The following is a 23,636-nucleotide window of genomic DNA, read 5'->3' as shown; positions in this document are numbered from 1 at the left end:
GGAGTGCTGATGCTGTTGCCCATAGCAAGCTGCCCAAGCTTGGAGGTCAGAGCTAAGTCCTGCTCTGTGTCCATGTCTGGGAGAGGAGTGTGAGATCTGCTTTTGCAGCTGGCAGGGGTTTCTGAGGAGCCCCTTGGGACCTCTCCTTTTGCTGCTGACTGAGGAAGGTTTCACTGCCAAGGTGAGCAGCTGACCTGCCTTGCTGATGGTCTGTGCTGGAGCCACGATGCCAGATTTGCTCCTACCAGAGCATCGCATGCCTGTCAGACAGGCTGGCAGGATTGTGTCAGATTGGGGACCTCAGGTACAGGTTATTTGGGAAGGGCTTTAAACCAAGGGGCAGGCAAGTGATGGGGGGCTGGGGGAGGAGTATCCTTCCTCTTACTATATTGTAAGATCCCACACAGATATAACTGCACTGCCTTTGGCTTTCCCTCAATCTTTGTTGTTCTTCAGTTGCTGGTTAGATGTATATTTAGAAATAAAAATGTAGCCTGGGGGAAGATGGTTGTCCTCTCCCCAGGTGCTGATGTGGCTTCTGCTTTCTGGCTTAGGCAGTGTGGTCTTGCCCAGGACCCCTACACGTTGCTTTTTCCCTTGTGCTGTAGGGCATGTTTGAGTGCTTCCTTTTATGAGAAGGTTTTGTTTTTCATTGGCATTTCTTGAACTTTCTGTTTGGCTTCACTTGCCATTTTGTTGGCATCCCAGACGGTAAGGAACTGAGTTGAGTGCAGAGTTGGAAATGACCTTTGCAGAAGGGTTTGTGCTGGTGGGGCTGCGGTGATCAGATTTGGGGCATTCATCTGCAGACCAAAGGGCAAATGGCCAAATCTGTAAGCAGAACCTCTGCTTATGCTCCAAATTGTGCCTTGGGTAGTGTTGAGGTGGCATCAGCCTGGAGGAAAACAGCTCATGGCAAAACATTGTGTCTCTTTGGTTCCATACAATGCAAAAATACGTCTCAAAACAGATGGTGAGACTGTTTCACCCGAGTGTTTTAAGGCACAGCGGGTGTGAGGTTAGATTTTTCTCTACCTTTTTAAAACTGTTACTTAAAAACATCATCAGTGGTCTGAGTCTGCAGCAGCAGATTATTTTTCATTCAGCAGTGTTTTTCTAATACCTCTTTACCACCTGATACTCGTCTCAGTTTGTCTCTCTCTGGACCTTGACAGACAGCCTCTGCGTGTTGTTGCACCCCATCCCTCAGTTGCAGAGATGGCTCCAAAGGGCTCCAGGCTGGGTAATAGGCATTAGGAATGATTTATTAGAAATAGGTCATTAGGAAAATCAGGTTACAGATGGTTCATGTTCAGATAGCCTGTTGAAGCCTGTTTTTTAATCTAGATCCAAGTATTACCTTTAAAATATTGGATGTATTTGAAAACCAGAGTACATCTAACCAAAGCAGGCTTTTCAAATTTATGGAGTTCTGCCTCCTCACTGGAAGTGGGGACAGCTATACTTTCTGCTTAACGGTATTTAATCTCCACTTACAACTTTGGTAGGCATATTTTTGTTGGAACTGGGGGGAAAAGAGGCAGTACAAAAGACACAAATTAGGAAGAAAGTGACAGTCTTGAAGATTTGAGGTTCTGTGCAAAATAGATGCGTGTGCTGTCAGGAGTGGATGGCCTGAGTGAGGCACATTGCAGAAGGTAGAAGATGATTTCTAGAGCCAGTGATGAATATAATCTTTAATGCAGCATCTGGGGTTAGCGATTACTTGATCTCGCAGTATTAGCAGTATTTCTGCTTTGTGATCTGGGGAGAAAAGCAAGCTGCAGGTCTGTCTGTCCAGCTCCTCTCTGGACTAATATCTGAATGCTGTTGCTCACTTTTTCCAGAGTATGAGATAATGATCCTGTTTTCCCAGGTTATGGACTTTGAAAGAATATAATGCATTATTGTCTCTTTCATTAAATTGGTGGGTTTTGGTTTTTTTTGTTGTTGTTGTTGTTTGTTTGTTTTGTTTTTTGGTTTTTTTGTGGTGAAAGGTGCTACCGGACAGCACCTGTCGTCCGTAGGAGAAGATGCACTGTACACAGTTTGTCAAGTCACACCATCAGCATAAAAGTCCATCATCGGCTCTGTGCAAGCATGGTTTGATCTGCAGCTGAAGGATCAGACAAGTGGGTGCCTGTTTTGTCCTGGAACAGTCCATGTTCTAGGTTGTTCATAAGCTGCACTGATTAGAGCTGATAAATGGCTTGTATATGGGGGTAGCAAAGGTGTAGAAACTATCTGAGTTCAGCTCTCAGTTGCTTGATACTGGACAGTGTGATTCTAGGTGGTTGATGGAAATAGCTTTGTGCCCCAGAAGACAGTTGATATGTATTAATCGAGTAATAGAGTGGCTCATGTTAAATCACTGAGCAGGAAGAAGTGTTTTGTAAATGTTACTTTCCATTTTGTGGCCTCTTTGTGTTCTAGGAGTGCTTGCTGTGATTCCCGGTTATTTTTCTGCTATGGGATCATGAAGCAGTAAATGATATGATATCCCTTTTCTGTTACTGAGACAGCCAATAAACATCCTAATCTCACTTGCTGCACTGAAGAGTAGATTTACAGCTGTGTGGTGAGCATAAAACAAATGATCGGAGGATTCAAAGGCAGACTCCTGCAGCAGACAAACATACATAGTAGCAAAACTTGGGGGTTTTTTGTGTGTGTGTTTTGAAATTGGCTGACTTGATTAATACGGCCTGATGGATGCCAAGCTGTTCAGCATAAACTCAACCATATTTCCCCTTCCCCCCTCTCCCCTTCTCATCCTTCATTTGTTTCTGAATGGCTTCTTAGATAAAGCAGTAACTGCAGAGAATTTGCAGTAAAAAATGTCCTCCGTAAATACATTTCATTTCATGTGTTTCCTTGCATGTTCTCCTGATTGCAAAGTTGGGCTTCATGTAGAATAAAGATCTTGGACCCGAGGAAGGTGTCAGTGTCCACAGTCCAGTAGTGCTGTGGTCTCTGTGTCCGTCCGCCTCCCTGGTTCCTTTGCGGGGCGGGTGGGGAGGACACTGGGAGTTGGTCCATGGGCGTGCCAGGCAAAGGTTTATGCTGGGTCTGGTGTCTGTGGTCGGTCCGTCAGTCTGTTTCTGGAGTGAAAAAAGATGTGTCTGAGCCTTGGACCAAGGATGGAGTAAACCCCCTTTTTCCCCTGTTTAAGGACAAGTGACACTTCTCAATGAGAGCTCAGTGAGGTCCTTAAACCCAATGCCATACATTAGGAGGTTTTCCGCAACTTCTCAAAACTTAGATAGTTTTGTGAGCATGGTTTAATAGGATGTAGTAGCATGATTTAATGGGACATAAAACGCCTCTTACTCTGATATCCCATTGATCTAAATGAGAGACAAAACTATAAGGGATCTGTTTCTTTTTGCTATTGATTCACAATATTTTGATATAAATCCTGCAAGCAGGTGCCAGCCTACATTTAACTGAAGAGAGCAGGATTTAGTGGGGAAAATGTCATTGTGTAACCTGCACTAATTAGTTTACAGGTGTTGGCAAGTAACTAGTGTTCTGTGCTGTACCAGTCGAGTATTTCTCATCTAGCAAAGAGGAGGTTGTGAGGGATCAACTGCAGCGTGCTTCAGTTTTCTCCAGTCAGAAGTGTTTTCAGATGTAGAAGACCAGGTATTGCCCTTTTGTAAACTGGCACAGTGCCTTTGCTGTGCAGCTCTGCCTTGGGTTCATGTGCAGATGTGTACTTGGCTGATGAGCACCTGATACATGGGGGAAAAAGTTACCAAAATGGCTTTTTAGTAATGATGGAAAACTAAAAGTGGACAAATTTAGGTTGAAAATGAGGTGCTGGTCTTTAACCCTATGTGTAACTCATCACTGACACTGACAGGAATGTATTGTCGTGGTCTCTCCATTGCATTTCATTTAAATTTAAAAGTTTTCAAATGGATGGAGTGTTCCCTTGGAAATCCAACTTACTGGACAGAGACTTGCTTGTGGGCAGACCAGATACAGTGTGTGCTGAGCGTTAGAAATAAAACCTGAGATTCTCCTCCTAGAAGATGTGAGGAGCTGCGAAGGTTTTCCAGCCTACGTAAGAAATGGATTTGCTTTGGTGTTAATTCAGGTTCTAGAAAAGCTTGGCAAAAATCTCAGAATAACAGGTTTATTCCTAGAGCTTCTTGTCTCCCATGTGCTGCTTAGCCTCGAGCTTCCCTGAGAACCTTCTTGAATATCACATTTATCTCATTAATTGCTAATCCCTGAAGAGACCAGCCCATGGTCTGGGTTGACGACTACAGCAGTGCTAGAATCCGGTTCTGGCCCTGTGCACCCCCTTTTGGATAACTTGTAAGACTTGAATCCTGAATTTAGAGGTATTTTGGCCTGGGATCTGAATTTTGAAGGTACTGTCTGGCAAGCAGCCAAAAGCTGTCTTGCCTGATGGTGATAACTCTGGGCAGAGGGGGAAGATGTGTCTCAGGCATGGTTTGATAGCCTGTGCACTGCTTGGGTCTAGTCCCTGAGCCCCTTGTCATTCCTCCTGCTGGGACGCGGGGTTGGTGCTGGCTTTTCTGTGCCATTCCTCTGGGTTGTGCTTGAAACACTGAAGGCAGGAGAAATTTCGTATCACGTATCTTCCCACCTTATGCAGAGAATGCAGCCCCTCAGGGTTGAAAAGGTGTTATGCTTCAGGGTATGGGGCGGGGGGTGTGGAGAAGGAGGTTAGAGCTCTAAGTTGGAGCGATGGGCAGCCCGCCAGCCTCACCTGCCCGCTGCCGGCAGGAGCCAGCAGGGTCCTGACCTGCTGACCCACTGCAAGACAGTAAATCCTCCCTGAACTGCTGCCTCAAATGTTTCTAGGAGTATAACAGTCAGCCCTCTGTGCCTCTGCCTGTAAATGGTCTGAACGATAAGGCTGAACCACAGAGTCCAGATCAGTCCCTTTTCTATTTAAAAAGCTTAGAAGAAAAAAACCCAACAAACCACAAACCAACCAAAACCCCACCACTTCCCATCTCACGTACTCATTATTCCTGCTGTTTTTTGCAAGTTCTTCACTGGCCCTTCTAATTACGTTTGAGCACAAGGGGTTTTTTGGTTTGTTCCCCCCCCCCCGCCTCCCTGGTCCCAGAAGAGCCCAGAAGCACCAGGTGTTTTCCTGCATGCATGCATGAATAGCACGTGGCTGTGGGCAGAGAGCATTGCTCAACCCAGCTGCTTTTTGCGCCAGCAACTGAAGAGAGCCTGTGTGAGGAAGACTGACAAACTTGACTTTAATTTGGTTTTAAATTGCTGCCTTCCCCACTCAGCGGTTGCAACCAAAGCCACCGGCGAGCACAGTGTTTATGCAAAGCCTTTGCCTCCCCCCCGCCTGCCTTTGGAGAATTGCAGCTTTGTGCATACGAACAATGCGGGTATTTCACATGCCCATTCCTTCCCCGGACTTATCTCTTCTCCCTGTATCTTTGTTCGCCTGTCCGCAGCAAAGCAATCGGGGAAGGAGAACTATGATAAGAGTGGTGCAGGGCGAATGCGAATGAGCAGGAGATGAACCTCAAAGGGCTTGGTTTGGATTTTCCTCCAAACCTCTTTGATCACAAACTGAGCTCTTTATCTCCCCGAAGCGTGCCCTGGGGGAAGGCTGCCCGGAGGTGTGCAATGATTAAAAGGAAATACTCTGGCTCCTGTGCCCACCTTCTCTTCAGCTTGGCAGGTATCGACATATATCAAAAGCAGATTTTTAATCTTGGAGTCAGTTTAGTTTGACTTTTGTGGCAGGATTGCAGGGTCAATTGTCACTTTACCCCATCACGACTGTTCATTCATTTTGAAGAGAGATCTTCCCTTTGGAAGATCTTTTTCAGCATTTGCTATGTTCCTTTTTGTAGAGAGCTTGGCTTGCTCTAGGGAAGGCAATAGTTAAATCAAGAAATACAACCTTGTTTTTATCCAGCATACTTGTTTAACTAAAGATTCATAAAGAACTGTGTTTCTGTGAAAATCTTTGTCTCCCAAGTCTCATTTTGGAGTCTGAAGAATGCCTGCTGTTGCCTAAGAAACACCCAGTACAATTAAGTACAGAGTCGTTGTTGGGGAGTCAATGAGCTTGAAGGGACACTGGGATGTCGTTTCTGCTTTAGGTCTTTCTTTGCTTATCTGGGCAGGATTTACTTGGTAAACGCTCATTGTAATTCTGCGAACACTGCAAATGTTGCATGTCTAATCTGTCATGAATGGGGAGAGGGAGCAGGGAGGCTCGTTTTCTTCTTCCCTCGCGCATATTTATTGTAGGGAAAGCTGAAGAGTTTGGTGAAATTGTTTGAAGTAGTTAAAGATGACCTGTTTGCTTTCTGCAAGTACTTTTATTAAGATTAGGTTTCTGGTTAGGATAAAGTGTGGCCTTAAAACGTCATCTGTATCTCATTGGGAATGATGTGTGCTCCTTGGAGAGCTGTGGAAGACCTCTTCCACGTACAGCTACCAGAGCTCTGCTCCATGAGTGTCCTTGGTCTTGAGGTCTGGTGTATTGATGTAACATGAACCTGCTGCTTGCCAGGGATGGAGCTGGCTGGTAGGTGACCCGGGAACTCCTTCCACTTCTGTCCCACTCTGATGCACAGACATGTGTCTAAGCAGCTACCCAGCCACAAAACCATCTCGACTTAAGCAATTACTCCTGAAACCCAGACAGATGATCACAAGTTTTGTTTTTAACCTATGCTGGCTGTGAAGTACAAAGACACCATGCTCTGCTGGGGTACTTCAGAGGCAGGAATGCATTCAGAAGTATCTGCAGAGAGAGCTAAAACATTTATTAAGACTATTTAACCAAGGGTCATTTTGTATTCATTTCGTTCCAAAGCAAATGGGAAGAAAATTCACAAGTGGCGTTTAAGATCAAAGCTCATTTCTGAGCACCTATTAATCTTAAAACAGAATAGCAATGTGGAGTTTTACGTTAAATGGTAAAGGCATTTTCTCTCTTCTGGAGGCTGCTTTTTCCTACATGCCCACAGACTTGCATACACAGACACACAAACACAACCTCAGTTAAGTGAACTCTGGATTTACACCCTACCATTGGTGCTCTCTGGGCCCGGAGGACACTCTCTGTCACTGCTATCTCATCCTAGACGGCACTGCTGAAATAAGGCACAGGCAGCTGTAATACATGGCTGTGCAAAGCTGTGAGATGTCAGCCATCATCTTGCACTGCGTATTAAATGTGTGCCTGACTCTTAAGTGCTGCACTGTGTGCTCTGCTAACCCCATCTCTCTCTCTCTGCCCTTCGTGCTACAGGTGCAAAGAGCTGAAATACAGCAAGGACTTACCCCAGATCTCCATCATCTTCATCTTTGTGAACGAAGCACTCTCCGTTATCCTGCGATCAGTGCACAGCGCTGTTAATCATACGCCAGCTCACCTCCTGAAGGAGATTATCCTTGTGGATGACAACAGCGATGAAGGTTAGCAGTGCTGGGATCTCAGATCTCCAAAACACCAGGAGGGTGTTTAATTTCTTAAAAACTCATGGAGAAGTCATGCTTCTTTGGGAGTGGTGACACTGCTAGGAGGCACATGGTGTGAGGTGGCGGGTATGCTGGCTGGCACACTAGCTTTCTCCACCTCCTGTAGCAAAAAAGGAACAGGATCAAACCAAAGTTAAAATCTGAGATAATTATTGATTGAAAGTGTAGTGGAAAGCTAGAAGGCTAAAGAAAACCAGAAAGCCATCTTAACTTTCTCTTCACAGTAGCATTCAGAAATTCTGGTTTCAGATATACCTTGTTTCTAGTAACACCACTTTGGTTGTTGCAGAGTTGCACCTTTAAATACTTACCACGGGGTTGAGGGACAAGAGCCTGGAGCCTAGTGAGCTATCCTGCTTTGGCCTCTTGTAGCGGTGTTAAATGAGATGTTTTCTCTGCGTGTGCCTCAGTTTCCCTATCTGTAAAAATATGTCCCAGGCTGGGACTCTGTAGAGGCTCTCTTTCCTCTTATATTATGATTTTGATATGAGAAGTGTAAGTAAAGAGGAAGAAGAGGAAACAAACACACACGATCTGCTCAAGTCAGGCCACCACAAAACATGGAGGGGCATGTTAGGTTTCCCACATTACACACATGTGCTGTTTGGTTCAACCTGCTCTCACTCACTGTTGCAGTACCTTCCCTTCTGGCTTTTGATAGTGCAAAGCTGCAGGAGGTGGTTTCATGTGGAAGCATTTTCAGACTTGGATTCGTCCAACATTTTTTTTTCTGATAGACGGTTGGATAATGTCATTAGGGTAGTTAAAATCTTCATGAAGAACAGCAAATAGTTAAGTTATTTTGACTACTGCCTTCTTTATTTGTACTGTGTGCTTTTAATATTATTTAAAAAAATAATAGACATGGGCTGTGGATGCTGTGATCAGAAGGGAAGAACAGGGAGGGTGCAGGATGTGGAGAGCTCATTTCCAGAGGGAGCCTGAGAGGTTGCTTGTCTGTCTGCAATGAGATGAGATGGTATACAGCAAGCTATTCAAGCCTGTAAAAATAGGCACTCAAATACCACAGTAATGAGCACCATAGAAAGCTGATGAATTATAATTACCAGTAAAAGAAACAGGAGGGCAGCTCCTCAGCTGATGGAAATCACAGCAGCTCTACTGCAAAAGCTCGGATGATGTGCACCAGCGAAGCTGTGGGATTTCGGAGCTGAAACTATTTGGCTAGTGAAGAGAAAGTGCAGGTGATCTGTTGCTGCAGTATTTAACGTTGCCCAGTACTATGAGATGCTGCTTTTCCAAATTTTACCATATCAATGGGGTGAAGAGAAGAACACTCTTTTAAAGAGAATCCATTGGTAATAATTATTGAGCTTCTCTACCCATTGCCATGCACAAAGAAATATGTTTCTAAACAGCCTCCACCCATCATTCAGTATGCAGCACTGAGGCTAATACTGAGTCAAGTACTCTGGAGACATTATTGAAAGGCACAGGACAATGAAAAGAATCGTTTCAAAAAGCATCGCTCCCCCCGCAATAAACTGAGACTGCAGCTGGCAGTGAGGATAAAGAATGAAATCTCTTTATCCGCTGCTGAGATTGCAAGGCACCATCTTCTGTGGTGGTTTGCTGTGAGGGCTGGGCTAGTGCTGTTGGGGTCTGGTGATGGGGCTGGATGGCGACAGGGTGTTGACAGGGTGGTAAGACAGGTAGCCAAAGCTTGTAGTATGTTCAAGCACTTCCAGCTCTGGGATTTCCTCTTTGTTCCTGTTTCTGCAGGCTAACCAAGCTGCCTGGGTTGTGTCAGAGGGCCTTATGGCACCCACCTAGCCAGGGAGGGAGATGACCCAGATTGAGGGACAAATTCATAGATCATGTACAGGAGGTGGGAAAATCCAAACCTGCTTGCCCACCTAGGCAACGTGTGCTCTGCATCCCACCAAGAGGATGCATTGATTGCATCGGGATCGTGAGCGGCCAGGGTCATGCTGAGGATTGTACAACACCTGAACACCAAGGTGGCTCTGTCCTCCAAACCCTCATGATGGAAGTATACAAGGAGAGTGAGTGTAGGGAATGAGGTGATGCTATTAGCTGCTAGGGTTAGTTAGTAATGTCAGTACTGTGCTGTTGAGTCTTTGTAGGCATCATGACAAATAAGATCCCTCCTTAAGGAGGGATTTGAAGGAAGATAATGAGGTTACTTAGCAGATGTTTATGTAGAGCTCCTCCCAAGCATGTAATAATCTAGTTTTCTCATGTATAAGAAATGAAACAAACCAGAACGTATCTCTGGGACCCATGCATTCACTCTCTGCATCGTCAAGGAGCTTCAGTGACAGCAAAGAATTATTAATGGCAATAACATTGTCATATAGTTCCCACTAATGGTAGGAAATAATTGTGAGCAGCAATAGCAACATCATATATTTGATGCTTTGGATATTACAAACAAAGTCATTGTAATATATAGATTTGGCTTCTACAGGAAAATAATTACAGGAAAATAGTTTCTTACGAAGTCTAAGATTTAGAGATGAATCCTGGAAGATCAAATGCTGGTGTTGAGCAGAGAATGGGGTTGCGTGGGTGTGACTTTGGTGGCTGTGATTGAACAAGAGAAGGCATTACTACTTTAGCTTCTTTGTGAGCAGCCATGTGTCTGAGGCACAATTTCTATGGGTGTACGGCTTGTTGCTGTCACCCAGGCAAAGCCTTTGGGGGCTCAATTTTATACACGTGAAAGAAGGTTGACCTTCAGAGAATAGTGGCTCAAAAGCAGTAGCTGTGTTGTACCCTGGTGGATAACCAGAAGCAGCTTCTGGGAAAGTTGCTAAAGGCTCATGAAAGTCCGTGGCTCGGGGCTGCACACTGGGGGGTTTCTGTGTAGGTTTTGTCAGGGAGCACTTTACACAGATGTGAAGAAGAAATACAGCTTGTATGGGTAATTGAAGAACAAAGCATGTTCCCAAACCAAATATTAAAAGATGCCTGGGATTTCCAAGTCAACTTCAAGTTTTAAAATTAGTCCCAGGGATAGAGGTAAGAACTGTACAACCTGCGCACCCCGGCTGTTATTTGCCCTTCAGGTAGACCACTACCTAGTTACACAGACACGATCAAAACTTTTTGGTGTTTTGTAGTTTTCAGACTGGAACAAACTGCTTCTGAAGACTCCTTAGACGGTTCTTGCTCTTAGCTTTGTTGTAATGTGGTATGTATAACAACACTGCACAACATAAAAGTATGTAATGACGGATTAAAAGTTAATAAACACAGTCATTTGGACTACTCATATCCAAGCTGTAAATAGATAAAAGATACTAATGATTGTAATGGGGGGGGAATCCCTCCTTGAAGGAAAAAGCTTGGGGAGTTGTAGTTCGACCCCCCTTCTCCCATGAGCTGCACATTGTAGTTCATAAAGACTTTTTTGGAGGCTGCTTTTGTTTGTGTTTGTTGCAGGGGTGTAATTACAAAGCTAGTGTGCAGGTTGTGTTTCTGAGTGATAATGTGTTTCCTAGGTTGTTGGAGGGATGCAGCAATGTGCTGAGATGTTACGTTATCTTGCAGCTGCACACTTTGTCTGAGTCTGTTGCTTAATCATCACCTGCTTTTTGGGTTTTTTTTTTGCTGTCTGTCTTTTAGTGTTTTTAATCTGGGATAATATCTCTTTGAAAAGCAAACCTCTCAGTATAAAAGAAAACCTTTGGATAAAGGACTGCTTAAAGGAGCTGACTACACTCAGGGAGACATGCTATGGGTTGTAATTTACCTCAGTGTAATGTATTAGCTGTAACTTGATACATCGCTTTCTTGTTTTGCAGCTCATTTCAACAGCAACAGCAGCGGTTTGTGCATGCTCTCCCGGGAGCTGGCTCTCTTGTGTTTGGTGTGTGTTTGTGTTTAGAGGACGGTTTTAACAACTGCAAGAAGCTGAATCATATCTCAGCTTTTCCTAGGTGCTGGTCCAACCCAAGTGCCTAATTATTCCAAACTAAAGATGAGTTGCTTAATTGCAACTGACCTGGTGCTGTCCCACTGGTGTTCAGGTCTGAGGCTTTAAGGCCCTGCCAAGGTGTGGAGGAGAACAGCAAACCTGCTTGGTTTGTCTCTATTTGGCTTTTGGTGAACCAAATGAACCAGAGGCTTGCAGCTGAATGCACCTAGTGAGACCAGCTTTGCCTGTAACCCTGTATGAGAATTGATTCATGCACCTACTCCCCTTTTCACAGTTTCCTCTTCAATATCTGCAGGCAAAAAGCTTCAAAGACTCACCTGGTTCTGAGTCTTGCTGCAAAAATTCTCATATTCATTTACTGCCTGTTGAAGGAGTTTCTTTTGTGAGTTCATGCTGCAGAAATCCAACCAGTGATGGCTTTGGTGTTTCAGGCAGGCAAGAGCATGGGACAAGGGAGGACTGGTGTCTCCCATGGCACTGGAACACTCCCAGCCCTGACTCCTGTGTCCTCCAGCCTTCAGTGTTTCTGATAACAGCCTTGGGCTCTGTAGACTTTTCCCACCCAGCCTAGCCTGGCAAACACAACTATGTTTTCTTTAGGGGTGTAGAGGAGGTGCGGTATGCTGCCTAGGACTACTCGGGCATTGTTGTATAAGAAATTTTTTGCTGTTGGTAGTTCCTTGAGCTCTTCTGGTGCCATTGGTCTTTGCTCCTTTCTTTGTGTGGCAACACGCAGTTCCCATCTTTAGTTCTGTGGACTTCAACAGGATTTGGGGAGATTTGGGCAGGATTTGCATTGTGAAGCACTGAGCAGTGGATGTTCCTGCGGTTGCTTCAGGGCTAATGTCTGTGACATGGTTACTTTCAGTGGCATCAGGTGGTTCAGTTTCTCTGGCAGGCCTATTTCCCAGGAAGCTCATGTAGGTGACAGAATACCTTGCAATAGATATCTGCCAGCTGCAATGACTTAAGTTGAGTTTTTTAATAGAGCAACAGGTCTATTGGATTCTAGTTCCTTGGACTTGCCCTTCAGTGAAGATCAATATGGACAGATGGAGAACAAAAGGCAGGATTGAAATTGAACCTGCTGGCATTTTCAGTAGGGTTTCTCTCTGCAAATCTTCCCTGGAAGTAGCTCGTGCAAGCTGGCAAAGACCTCCATGTGCAAATATTGATTGCATCCTTAATAAACATGACTGAAGAATGATGTGGGTGTGCTCTGAAGGATGGTCCAGCAGGCTTCCTCAAAGGACATGTGAGTGCAGCAGGAAGAGTGCCATAGGGTACAGAAGAGAAAGGAGTCTCTAGATTCCGTTGCAGAGCTTAGTTTGGATCAAATTACTGGTTGTGTACCCCATGTAGATCCACTCACTCAGATACCTCACAAGTGCATGGCCTAAATATGTGGTCCTTTGATTAGGAAGGATGAGGGTGAGCTGGGGAGTGCCTGCTCTGCTCCTGTCTTGGCTCCTGACTTTTTGTTGTTACTTTGCATCCAGAGTTTCAGGTTATGAACACTGGGCTGATTATCATGCTATAATTATCATTGGCGCAGTATCTTGTGGATATTCTTATTTTCAGCAATGAGCTTGAAGGGGCGAAAGCACCGGTATGACCCTGTGCAAGGCAGAGGTGAGGAGAATGGCAGCCAGTTATCTAAACTGTGAGATGCTTTCTCCCCTGCTGTAGTTTGCATGAAGTTCTGAAAATAGCAGATCCAAAGGCCAGGTTGCCAGTTTTTATGAAAGCTGACTCCCTTAAGCAAGGGTAACTTGTCCATTAGTGCAAGTAATTTTATTCCTGGCATACTACTTCAGACCTCCCAACCTTCCTATTACAGCTCTGGGATGTGTTGCGAAGATACAACAGTTGGGGATGAAACATTTCTTAAGTTAATATGACAGATGAAAACCTTTGCTGCTACTGACCTTAATGCAACAGCTCTCCGCATCCTCAGCCTGGAGCCACGCATTCCGACAATGCACGTCAGAGCTGCCGCGAGTTGTTTTCCTGTTAAGCTAATGGCACTCAATGAAGAGACTGCTGAGTGAAGGAAAACGGAGGGTAAAATTAGGAATGACTTCAAACGACTTGGATTAAGATTAGATTTGCGAGTAAGTTATGATTTCCAGCCTGCTGGAGTTCACATGGAGGGAGCTGAGCATGTCTGGTCCTGCAGGAACAGCATCTGCGGGACCAGGGGAGCTCCGAGGGTGCGGCTGTGCCAGTGCTGGGGTTTCCACTGATGCTTTTCGACAGCCACATCAGTCCTGCTCATGGGTGAGGGGAGACCTGGGCCAAGGCTCATTTGATACTTGAACAGCAGTTTTGCAGAGCATTCCCAGAGACTGGCATTTCACTTTTGTTACCTAATATTGTCTTTTCCACACCTGCACTTCTGGATGTGCTGAGAAATTAAATACAAAGCCCACCCCATCCCTGTGCCTGCTGGCTGGACACCCAGTTGAGTTCCAAGTATGTATCTCATAATACCAAAATAGCGCTCAGCAGCCACTGTGCACCATGCCCTCTTCCCGCAGAGCTGCAAACCAGCTCAGAACGGTGAGAGACCGGCAAAGGCCAGCACAGATGTGCAGCCATCCTCTCTGTTAGGGCTTGCCCAGGCATGTAAGAAAAGCAAATTCTCACCCAAAAGGCATGTGCTGTGTGGGCTGAGCCAGACTGGGAGGGAAGGCAGGAGGCAAAGCCTGGAAATCTGTGCAAGGTTGTGCAGGAAGCCCTTAGTGGAGAGAGGGCCTGGAACCACATTTCCTGTGTCTGGTTAATGCTTTAGTCTCTCTGAGTGTTCCTCTGCTTGGGCAGCAGCCTGTTAAGGATGCTTGTAGTGTGGGTTGTGGGCAGGAGAGGCGCACTCTGGCTTCTGCTAATGAATAGGGTGGTGAGTTAGAATGATAGAATCATAGAATCATTTAGGTTGGAAAAGACCTTCAAGATTGTCGAGTCCAACCATTAACCATGCCCACTAAACCATGTCCTGAAGTACCCTGTCCACTCGCTTTTTGAATATCTCCAGGGATGGTGACTCAACCACTTCCCTGGGCAGCCCATTCCAATGTTTGACAACCCTCTCAGTAAAAAAAATTTTCCCAGCATCTAACGTAAATCTCCCTTGCCGCAACTTGAGGCCATTTCCTCTCGTCCTATCACCAGCCACCTGACAGAAGAGACCAGCACCCACCTCACTACAACCCCCCTTCAGGTAGTTATAGAGAGCAATAAGGTCTCCCCTCAGCCTCCTTTTCTCCAGACTAAACAGCCCCAGTTCCCTCAGCCGCTCCTCATAAGACTTGTGCTCCAGGCCCCTCACCAACTTGGTTGCCCTTCTCTGGACACGGTCCAGCACCTCAATGTCTTTCTTGTAGTGAGGGGCCCAAAACTGAACACAGTACTCGAGGTGCGGCCTCACCAGTGCCGAGTACAGGGGAACAACCACCTCCCTGCTCCTGCTGGCCACACTATTTCTGACACAGGCCAGGATGCCGTTGGCCTTCTTGGCCACCTGGGCACACTGCTGGCTCATGTTCAGCCAGCTGTCAGCCAGCACCCCCAGGTCTTTTCCTGCCGGGCAGCTTTCCAGCCACTCTTCCCCAGGCCTGTAGCGCTGCATGGGGTTGCTGTGACTGAAGGGCAGGACCCAGCACTTGGCCTTGTTGAACCTCATACAATTGGCCTCGGCCCATCGATCCAGCCTGTCCAGATCTCTCTGTAGAGCCTCCCTACCCTCAAGCAGATTCACCCTGCCTCCCAACTTGGTGTCATCTGCAACTTGCTGAGGCTGCACTCAATCCCCTCATCCAAATCACTGATAAAAGATATTAAACAGAACCGGGCCCAACACCGAGCCCTGGGGAACACCACTTGTGACCTGTCGCCAACCGGATTTCACCCCATTCACCACAACCCTCTGGGCTCGGCCATCCAGCCAGTTTTTCACCCAGCGAAGAGTACACTTGTCCAAGCTGTGAGACGCCAGCTTCTCAAGGAGTATGCCATGAGAGTCAGTGTCAAAGGCCTTGCTGAAGTCCAGGTAGATAACATCCACGGCCTTTCCCTCATCCACTAGGCGGGTCACCTGGTCATAGAAGGAGATCAGGTTGGTCAAGCAGGACCTGCCTTTCATGAACCCATGCTGACTGGGCCCGATCCCCTGCTTGTCCTGGACTTGCCATGTGAGCGCTCTCAAGACGAACGGTTCCATAATCTTCCCCGGTACCGAGGTCAGGCTGACAGGCCCGTAGTTCCTCGGATCCTCTCTCTGACCCTTTTTGTAAATGGATGTGGTCACCTGGTGCTGTTTTGGCAGGTGCATGGGTGTGGGGTGTGCTGTATTGGCCTTCATGCTCTCAGCAGATCAGTTCTTCACCTTCGTGAATGATGGCATTCAGCATCCTTTCAGAAAGGAGGAGGATGTGGCTGTGGCTCCCTTGGGTGTTTCTGACGGAGCTGCCTGTTACACAGCATGGTGGGCGTAGGAATCTCTTAGGCTTCACCCTTTACTGCCTTTGGGACATGATGTTAGAATTCTTCCCCATTTCACTAGAGCTATGCTCTCCTTCAAGCTGCTCAAACAATTCCCGTGAAGATTTTTCCTGTTTTTGCTCAACTAAGATCAAAACTCCAATTTGAAAGCTGTTTTAATTGTTCAGTCTAGCCTGTAATCATAGAATCATTTAGGTTGGAAAATACCTTCAAGATCATCGAGTCCAACCATTAACCAAGCCCACTAAACCATGTCCTGAAGTACCCCGTCCACTTGCTTTTTGAATATCTCCAGGGATGGTGACTCAACCACTTCTAATGCAGTGGTCTGCAGCATTAATGACTTACCTTCTGACAAAAACACATGAGATGCCAGTGCTATGCTTGTGGGGTTTCATCTGTCAAAAAATCTGTGTCTCTGTCTCCTTAAAACCATTCGGGAGAGTTGTTGTCTCCATAAAATACTGTTTTTTCTCTGAGTGGCTCAGCATGAAATGGAAGTTGCTGAGTTATGTACATATGTGATGCAGATGCTTTGAATTGAGGAAGGGGCTCATTTGCTTTATTCTTTTTATTCCCACTTCAGCATAAAAGAGAAATGAGACTTTTGGGAAATTGATATGTGAGGGGAACCATCCCAGAAAGGCAGTCTGAAGAAGGCGTGGAAGGGAACAAATAATCCCTTTTCCTTTGATGATTTCTCAGGCTAAGCCCAGCAGATGGGACTTGCTGTTTACTCATTCGCTCTCCATTGCTGTGTTTCCTTCATGTAGTTGCCCACGCGTGCTCATGTGGCTCAAGTATTTTACCATGTGGACTATATTAATGGTGACTTTTGGGGTTTTTTTCTTTGTTTTTCTGGAGAGAGTGTATATGTGAAGGGTAGTAGACTATAATTTGGGGTCACGGACCATATCTTAATTATCTGCTGTCCTGGAGCCTCATAGGGGTAAAAGACATTCTCAGGAACTGCTTTCATGGTGTTAAGAGTCCGTGTTGGTACACAGTGGTATTGCTTAGCTTTTACAGAGTACTTCTCATCAGTAGATCTTTATGCGTTTAACTGATGCACCAGGAAGTAAAAGGACCAAGGTTTCTGGCAGAGCACTAGCACTTTTCCAAATTGTTGAAAAAACATACTAGTACCTACCCCTTATTGTAACCTTTCATATGCTTCCACATTCAAAGTCCTGTGTGTCTTTTATACTCAACACTCGTAACTATCAAAAAGTTTAATGCTGGTAATGACTGCAGGCTGACAGATCCATTGTGTTCTCAGCCCTAGTACGTATACAGGCTTAGACAACAGTTTGACAGATTTGCAGTTTCCAATGAACAAAAAAATACGTTGTATGAGGATCTTCTGAAGAAAGCCAAAATCTTTTTCATCCTATCATAAAAACAGGGGGAAATTCAACTTTTCTAGTGGCAAAGCTTGGAAAACATATAGCAAATGCAAAGACTGTAGTAGTGTGGCTGAGTAAAAAGGATGGTGAAGCTCATACACAGTTTTGATGTAGTTTAAATTACTTCAGATGGGTTTTGCAACATTTCTAGCAATCCATTCAGCTAAAATCTCCATCAGATATTCAGAGCACTAGTGTTTGGTATCCGTGGGTCACTTCTTTCTATTCTTGTCTTTCAGTGGGGTGATACTTAGATATTGCAAGGCAATCTAGCTGGCCTCTTGCTGCCTTTTGCCTTTAAAAGTGGCATTTGGGCTTCTTAGTTGTCCAATAGCAATGTTCTTGGCAACCTAGAATTTCTTTTGTAAGGGTTGTGGTCAGTCCACCATTGGATAGTCTTTTGTAAATCAGCATCGATTGACCCTAAATGATTAAACCCCTCTCAGTGGTGTTCAGAGATGTGTGGCTCCAGTAAGTTATGTTCGTATCCATCAATGAAGTGGGTTTATTTTAGGTGAAAACTGTTGCACCTTTTCAACGGGTTCTCTGGCACTTCTTCTCTAGAGGAACTGAAGGCACCGCTAGAAGAATACGTCAATAAACGATACCCAGGCCTCGTGAAGGTGGTGCGCAACCAGAAGAGGGAAGGCCTTATCCGAGCTCGTATTGAAGGCTGGAAAGCTGCCACTGGCCAGATCACTGGATTTTTTGATGCTCATGTGGAGTTCACTGCTGGCTGGTAGGTGCTCAGCCTCAAGGTCTTGGTTAGAGTGTGCGCGATGCATTAAACAAGGGACAGTCCATCATTTTGTAAGGATGTGTTTGCAAACAAGTCCATTGGCTTGCTAATCCTGTCTTCCTTCTGTACTGCATGGCCACTGATGAGATATGATGGGAAGATAAAAGGAAAACCTTTCCTTGCCCTTGTTTTCTGTAATCCTTTTCTATGCCCTCCTTTTATGTGTGCCCATCCCCTTACACCCTGTTTATATTTTTCAGGTTGGTTTCCCATTCCCTTAGCCTTAACTAATTTCTGTAAGTTTAAAAAAAGCCCAGGAAGCAAGGGATTGAAAGAGAAAGTGTTTCCCGCTTCCTTGCCCTTTGCAGCTGGATCCCACAGGGGAAGACTTAGATGGTTTAGATTTACTTGTTTCTTCTGCAGCTAGGAATAAGTGCAGAGGTGCAGAAGCAGTGAAAGGTGTTTCATAAGGATTTTTTCAGCAAGATTCAAAACATTTGAGTTCAAGTGGCTTAAGTTTGGGTCTAGATCATGAGGGGAGCCTGAGAGTGGTTTGATTTTCCTCTTTTTTCTCTAACCAAGTGTAAGAAGTAAATGGTTCATGTTTCGAAAAGTGTAGGTAGAAAAAGCTAACTTGTGGATGTTACTCTCTGTTCAAATTAGACACAAGAAAAATGCTTTAGCAGCTGCAGACAGAGAGTTCTGCACAGTTATTGAATTCTTTGTAATGACAATGCAGCTGAAGGGTGTCTTTAAGAGCTGTTTATTATGTTGATACCTGTTTCCCCAGCTAAATGTTCCTCTCTTCAGGTCATTAAGTCCTCACACCTGATATTATTGATATACAGAGGAAGCTCCCATTTACTGAGCTCTTGAAGCATCTTTTCTAGGGATAGAATGAGCTTTTCTGCAGTGTGGGCTTGACTCACTCTGGTCTTATGTACCTGCTGCTGTTGCTGGAGACACCAAGAGTGCAAGTTAACTGCTTGTCTTGGCAGACTGAGCCCAGGGCAATCAGTGGCTCTTGGGCTGCAGAGGTGAGGATGAGCACACCCCCTGCTCTGAACACATTTGAGAGTCCCAGAGATGAATTTTGTAGCTATAGAGTCCTCAAACTGTGTCCCAAGGAAAGAAGGACCCTACTTTCAAGAATTTATCCTGTTCTGCCCAGGGGCATGGTTTTTTGGATTTGGGGGCAGTCTGGACTAGTTAAAGCATGATTTAAACAAAATGCACCCTTTGTGGCCTTGCTTTACAGAAGGGAAGTTTTTGAGCCAGGTTTCCCAGCCTGTGGATTGTGTTTTCATGCAGGATGTCCACTCGTGCATGACAGCACAGGAATCTGTGTGCAGTTACCCTGCAGATGCGTATCACAGCTTTACACAGGTTAACTATCCAGGTGGAACAGAAATACGTGAGAGCAGCTGTGTTGCAGCAAACCAGGAGCCTGTCTAGCCTCATGTTGTGACACTAACCATAGCCAGAAGCCTAGGAAAGCATAAACGGGCAGGGCCAGCACATACGAAATTCCTTCAGAGGATGCTACTGAGGTCTAACAATTTGCAGATGCGAGGATGACACAGCGTCTGTGTATTTAGAAACCCTCACTGCATTTCTCCTGAATTTTTTCCTATCGTCTATTGAGCCCACATAAACTTCAAGCATTTACAGCATCCTTGGGTAAAGGTGCTCCACAGCTTAACTTACCCACTGTGAAAGAGCTAACGCCTTGTTGTCCATCTTGAGCCTGCTTCTTTTGATGGTCCATAGTTATTGTATGGAAAGTGTCTCCAGGTGGTCATTGAGCACCTTCTTGGAGCAGCTCCTGGCTGTACAGTTGGCCCATGCTGCAAAATTGGCCCCTAGTTAATGTATTGTCTGATTTCATTTGCTACCTTAGTAACGATATCAGGAGAGCTTAGCTTAAAAACATGGCCATTTTGAAAATTAAGAAGTTCAGAATATGGAATTATTATTTAATGGTTCTTTTTTAAACCATCACACCAGAGAAAATGTGGTGTACTAGCTCTGCAGGAAAAGATAAGGTCCAGTTTCAGAGGCTTTAATTCATTTCCACGGCTTAACGCCTTAGTTTGTGAAAATTGTCCTTTCCTTGTGCAGAAAGCTTCAGCTGGTCCATGAACTTGTGTAGTCAGTTGTGTAGGAGAGCACTAAAACTCCCCAAACCTCGAGGGCTGCAGCTACCTGAGCTCCGTGTGCGGCGGCTGGCCCCTATGTTCCAATGGCAGCTCCATGCAGGGGACATGTCCGGGTGGGAAATCCCATCAAGTGGAAGCACTGAAGCCTCTTGCAGCATCTCCCTTGTGGCTGACAAAGCTTGGCAAGCCTTTCAGAAATAACCTTTTAAACTTGGCAGTGCGAACGCTTTGCCTCTGTGCGATTTGTGTGCTGATAAAAGCATGGACAAGTGGAAGGGTGAGACAGAGGCTGGTGCGTTGCAATCTGGAGTTACTCGCTGACTCTGCAAGGAGCCTTGTGATGGTCTCCAGGCTCCTCTGGCTGGGTTTTGCTGTGTCTCTGTGAAGACATGATGCCACTTGTGAATGGGAGAGAGGAATCCATGTTATTCCCTTCTATTTACTGAATGGTGACAAGAACGTCTATTTTCCTAACCTCCTTTAAGTGCACAAGCTGTACGAAAGCTACAGTGTCCATCTTGCAAATTATGGGAGAAATTAACAGTCTCTTCCTGTGCTTTGCTTCTTTTTACCATTCAGGGCTGAGCCAGTGCTTTCGCGAATTCAGGAAAATCGGAGAAGGGTCATTCTTCCCTCCATAGACAACATCAAGCAGGACAACTTTGAGGTGCAGCGTTATGAGAACTCTGCCCACGGGTACAGCTGGGAGCTGTGGTGCATGTACATCAGCCCCCCCAAGGACTGGTGGGATGCCGGAGACCCCTCGCTGCCCATCAGGTACGTCGCAGAGCCTGGGGGCCGCTTGCTCTCCGTCAGCGAGCTGCAATGAAGCAAAATGCAGAAAGATAAGGTGAGGAAGCCAGCTTAGAGAGGTTGGATATAGTATCATAACATGAACTAGCTCAGAGAGGCTGTAACACAAGCCAGGAAGGGTTTTGCTAGGGTGAAGGGATTTGGAAGGGGGTATTATTTGGTAACAATATGCAAAAACACTGGGGAAGTATAGGAACTGTGTAGATTTGTACAGTCTTATGTTTAACTGCGTATGACAAAGTTGCTTTACCTTAATTACAGCATTAAGTTTTTGCAAATCATAAGGAATGAGGTGATTATTCCTGTGTAATGAACTGAGCGTGAATTCATGAAATACAGTCCTTTCTTTTCTTGAATAAGAAGTACATCTCCTCTCAGGGCAAACTTTGTAAAAATGTATCTTAGGTTGTTCTAACACTTCAGCTTACAAGGTTGGCAGCTCTGAAATGTTGCCCCAGCCCCTACAGACTTCAGGTGTGGGACAAGCCCAGTTGGACGAAACAAAAGCAGGAGGGGAGGGAATAGCTTGGTGTGGGTGGGAGACTGGGGCTGCTCTGTGTGCAGAGGTCAATGATTTTTTTCCATGACAGCCCCTAAATACCAGAAGTGATGCTATGATCAGGAGTAGTTTTCTGGTCAGGCGAATAGGATATATTGCTCCTAACTTGGTTAATATGGAGAAGGCTTGTCCTCAGGTATATGAGATGCATATGTGCAAATCCATACCCGATCTGAATCCTGAACCAAAATATCTGTGCTTTGGTCAATGATATAATCCCTGGAAGCTGAAATTAGGTCTATTCCCATTTACACAGAGACCTTTTTTATTCCTTTGGGCTCCCTTGTTCCAGACAGCATATTCAGCCATCAGTGGAGGAATTGACAGTTTATTCTGGACAGGAATCAAGTCTTTGAGGAATAAACAGTTATTTTAACCAAATGCAAGCTGCTGGACTTGTTAAAGGAAGGGTTGAATGGCTGGGGCATACAGAAGGAGAAGCTGAGGAATTCAAAAGCCTTTGCACGTGAGGTGTGAGCAATGTGGTGCTGGCAGTCCCTATGGCAGCTTGGCTCCAGTGCCTAAACTGGTGCCTCTGGAGAATGATAAAAGTGGACTGTCTCTGTTGGGATAAGCCTTTCTCAGCCAGTGGATGTAAAAGTCAAGAAAGTGTTGCAGGGAAGAACAACCTCGTTTATTAGACTAAACTTCTGTAGTTGGGAGAAACAGTCAGGCTTTGGCATATGGGATGTCCCTTGTGACTGCAACTCCACCCTGGGAGCTTGCTGTGGTTCAAACACTGTCAGGCACCGTGCATTGAGGAAACTGGACCCCCCCCAAATATGACATTTAAATACATGGCATGACCTTCTGTTATATTGTCCTACAAGAACACGGTTTTAATTTCAGTTTCAGTGTGCTTAGGGGAGCGGTTAAGGAGGGCAAGCTGTGGCAGAGACAGATGGGGAGGGACAGGCTTCTTTGTGGAAGTTGGTGTTTGATGGCAGGGGAGATGAGAAGGGAAAGAGGCAGGGAGGAAGAGTGATTGACGGAGGAGGGGAGCTATGGGGAGCCAAAGGGTTGGATGGCTGTGAAGAGGCAGAGTGGGGAGGTCAGTACCTAATGCAAGGAGGATATCTGTTTTTTAGGATGTAACTTTGCCCCAGGCTCCCCAGATGCGAACCAGTTTACAAAGGCAGCTGCCAAAGCCAGGAGTGCAAATGGCGTCACACGGATGTTGGACACTTACATGCGTCTCCAGATCTACCAACACACTTTTTTTCCTTGGTTCAATGCTGAGAGCCAGCAGGTATTGCTAAGCTTCGAGTGAGTGCTGCCTGGAGACAGCATGTACTTTATGTACTTTATGTACTTTATGTACTTTTGATCTACTGCTATAGAAGTGAAAGGTTTGTCATTTAAGTTGTCTTCTGTTGGGCAGAATATCTTATTAGGTTGTTCCGGTGGATGTTGCTAAAAATGTGGACAGGATGTTGAGCATCATATTTCTGCATTTAAGCAGACTGCAAGCAGTTTACTGCTTAGGAGGAGCTGGGAGGTGCAAGAGGTTTAGCAGTCTGCTCTGGGGTTCCTGCAACCTTTCTGCACCAGTTGCATCCCCTTTCAGAGACATAACCTTAGTGTGGGTTATGTCCCATGAGCCCCCCAGCATCTGCAGCCCTATAATCCTGAGGGTCTGCCTGCTCAGCTCTTCACCACTGCTGAGTTGAACCGCCAACGAATTAGAGATCAGAGAAGGCTTACAGAGACACTCAACTGGCAGCAACAAGGATGCATGTCATGATCATCCACTTTGACTTTGTTAAAGGCATCTGTAATGTGGACACTGCTGCTTGAGGCCACGGTGTGTGGGAATCGGGTCTTGGGGGTTAAAGCGAGCCAGGGTGGAAGGGCACTGCCTCCAAAGCGTGCTCTGGGAAAGGGCTTCTGTAACAAACCCAGTAGCCTCCCAGCGATGTTAAATAATTAAACAACTTACTAAAATAACATTGTTAACATGCACTGGGGGAAGGATTATGAGAAAGATAAATGGGTAGTGTCCACAACAAAAAGCTAATGAAAAATA

General features: G+C 45.5%; 1 protein-coding gene across 2 annotated transcripts in view; it reads left to right on the top strand.

Moving 5' to 3' along the window:
* The window catches only part of GALNT17 (polypeptide N-acetylgalactosaminyltransferase 17), a 219,343-nt gene that overhangs the window by 71,779 nt on the left and 123,928 nt on the right, over positions 1 to 23,636 (top strand). Inside the window, exons 3-5 of one of the 2 annotated variants that reach the window (XM_030028668.1) lie at positions 7,280 to 7,446; positions 17,905 to 18,079; positions 20,818 to 21,015. In XM_030028668.1, the coding sequence (XP_029884528.1) occupies positions 7,280 to 7,446; positions 17,905 to 18,079; positions 20,818 to 21,015 (540 nt within the window). Of the gene's footprint in view, positions 1 to 7,279; positions 7,447 to 17,904; positions 18,080 to 20,817; positions 21,016 to 21,064; positions 21,089 to 23,636 lie in introns of those variants that run through there. The other variant, XM_030028670.1, reaches the window with a different exon arrangement.

Source organism: Aquila chrysaetos, chromosome 10, assembly GCF_900496995.4.
Source record: "Aquila chrysaetos chrysaetos chromosome 10, bAquChr1.4, whole genome shotgun sequence".
In the NCBI taxonomy this organism is placed as follows: Eukaryota; Metazoa; Chordata; class Aves; order Accipitriformes; family Accipitridae; genus Aquila; species Aquila chrysaetos.
This window is presented reverse-complemented; position numbering and strand designations above follow the sequence as displayed.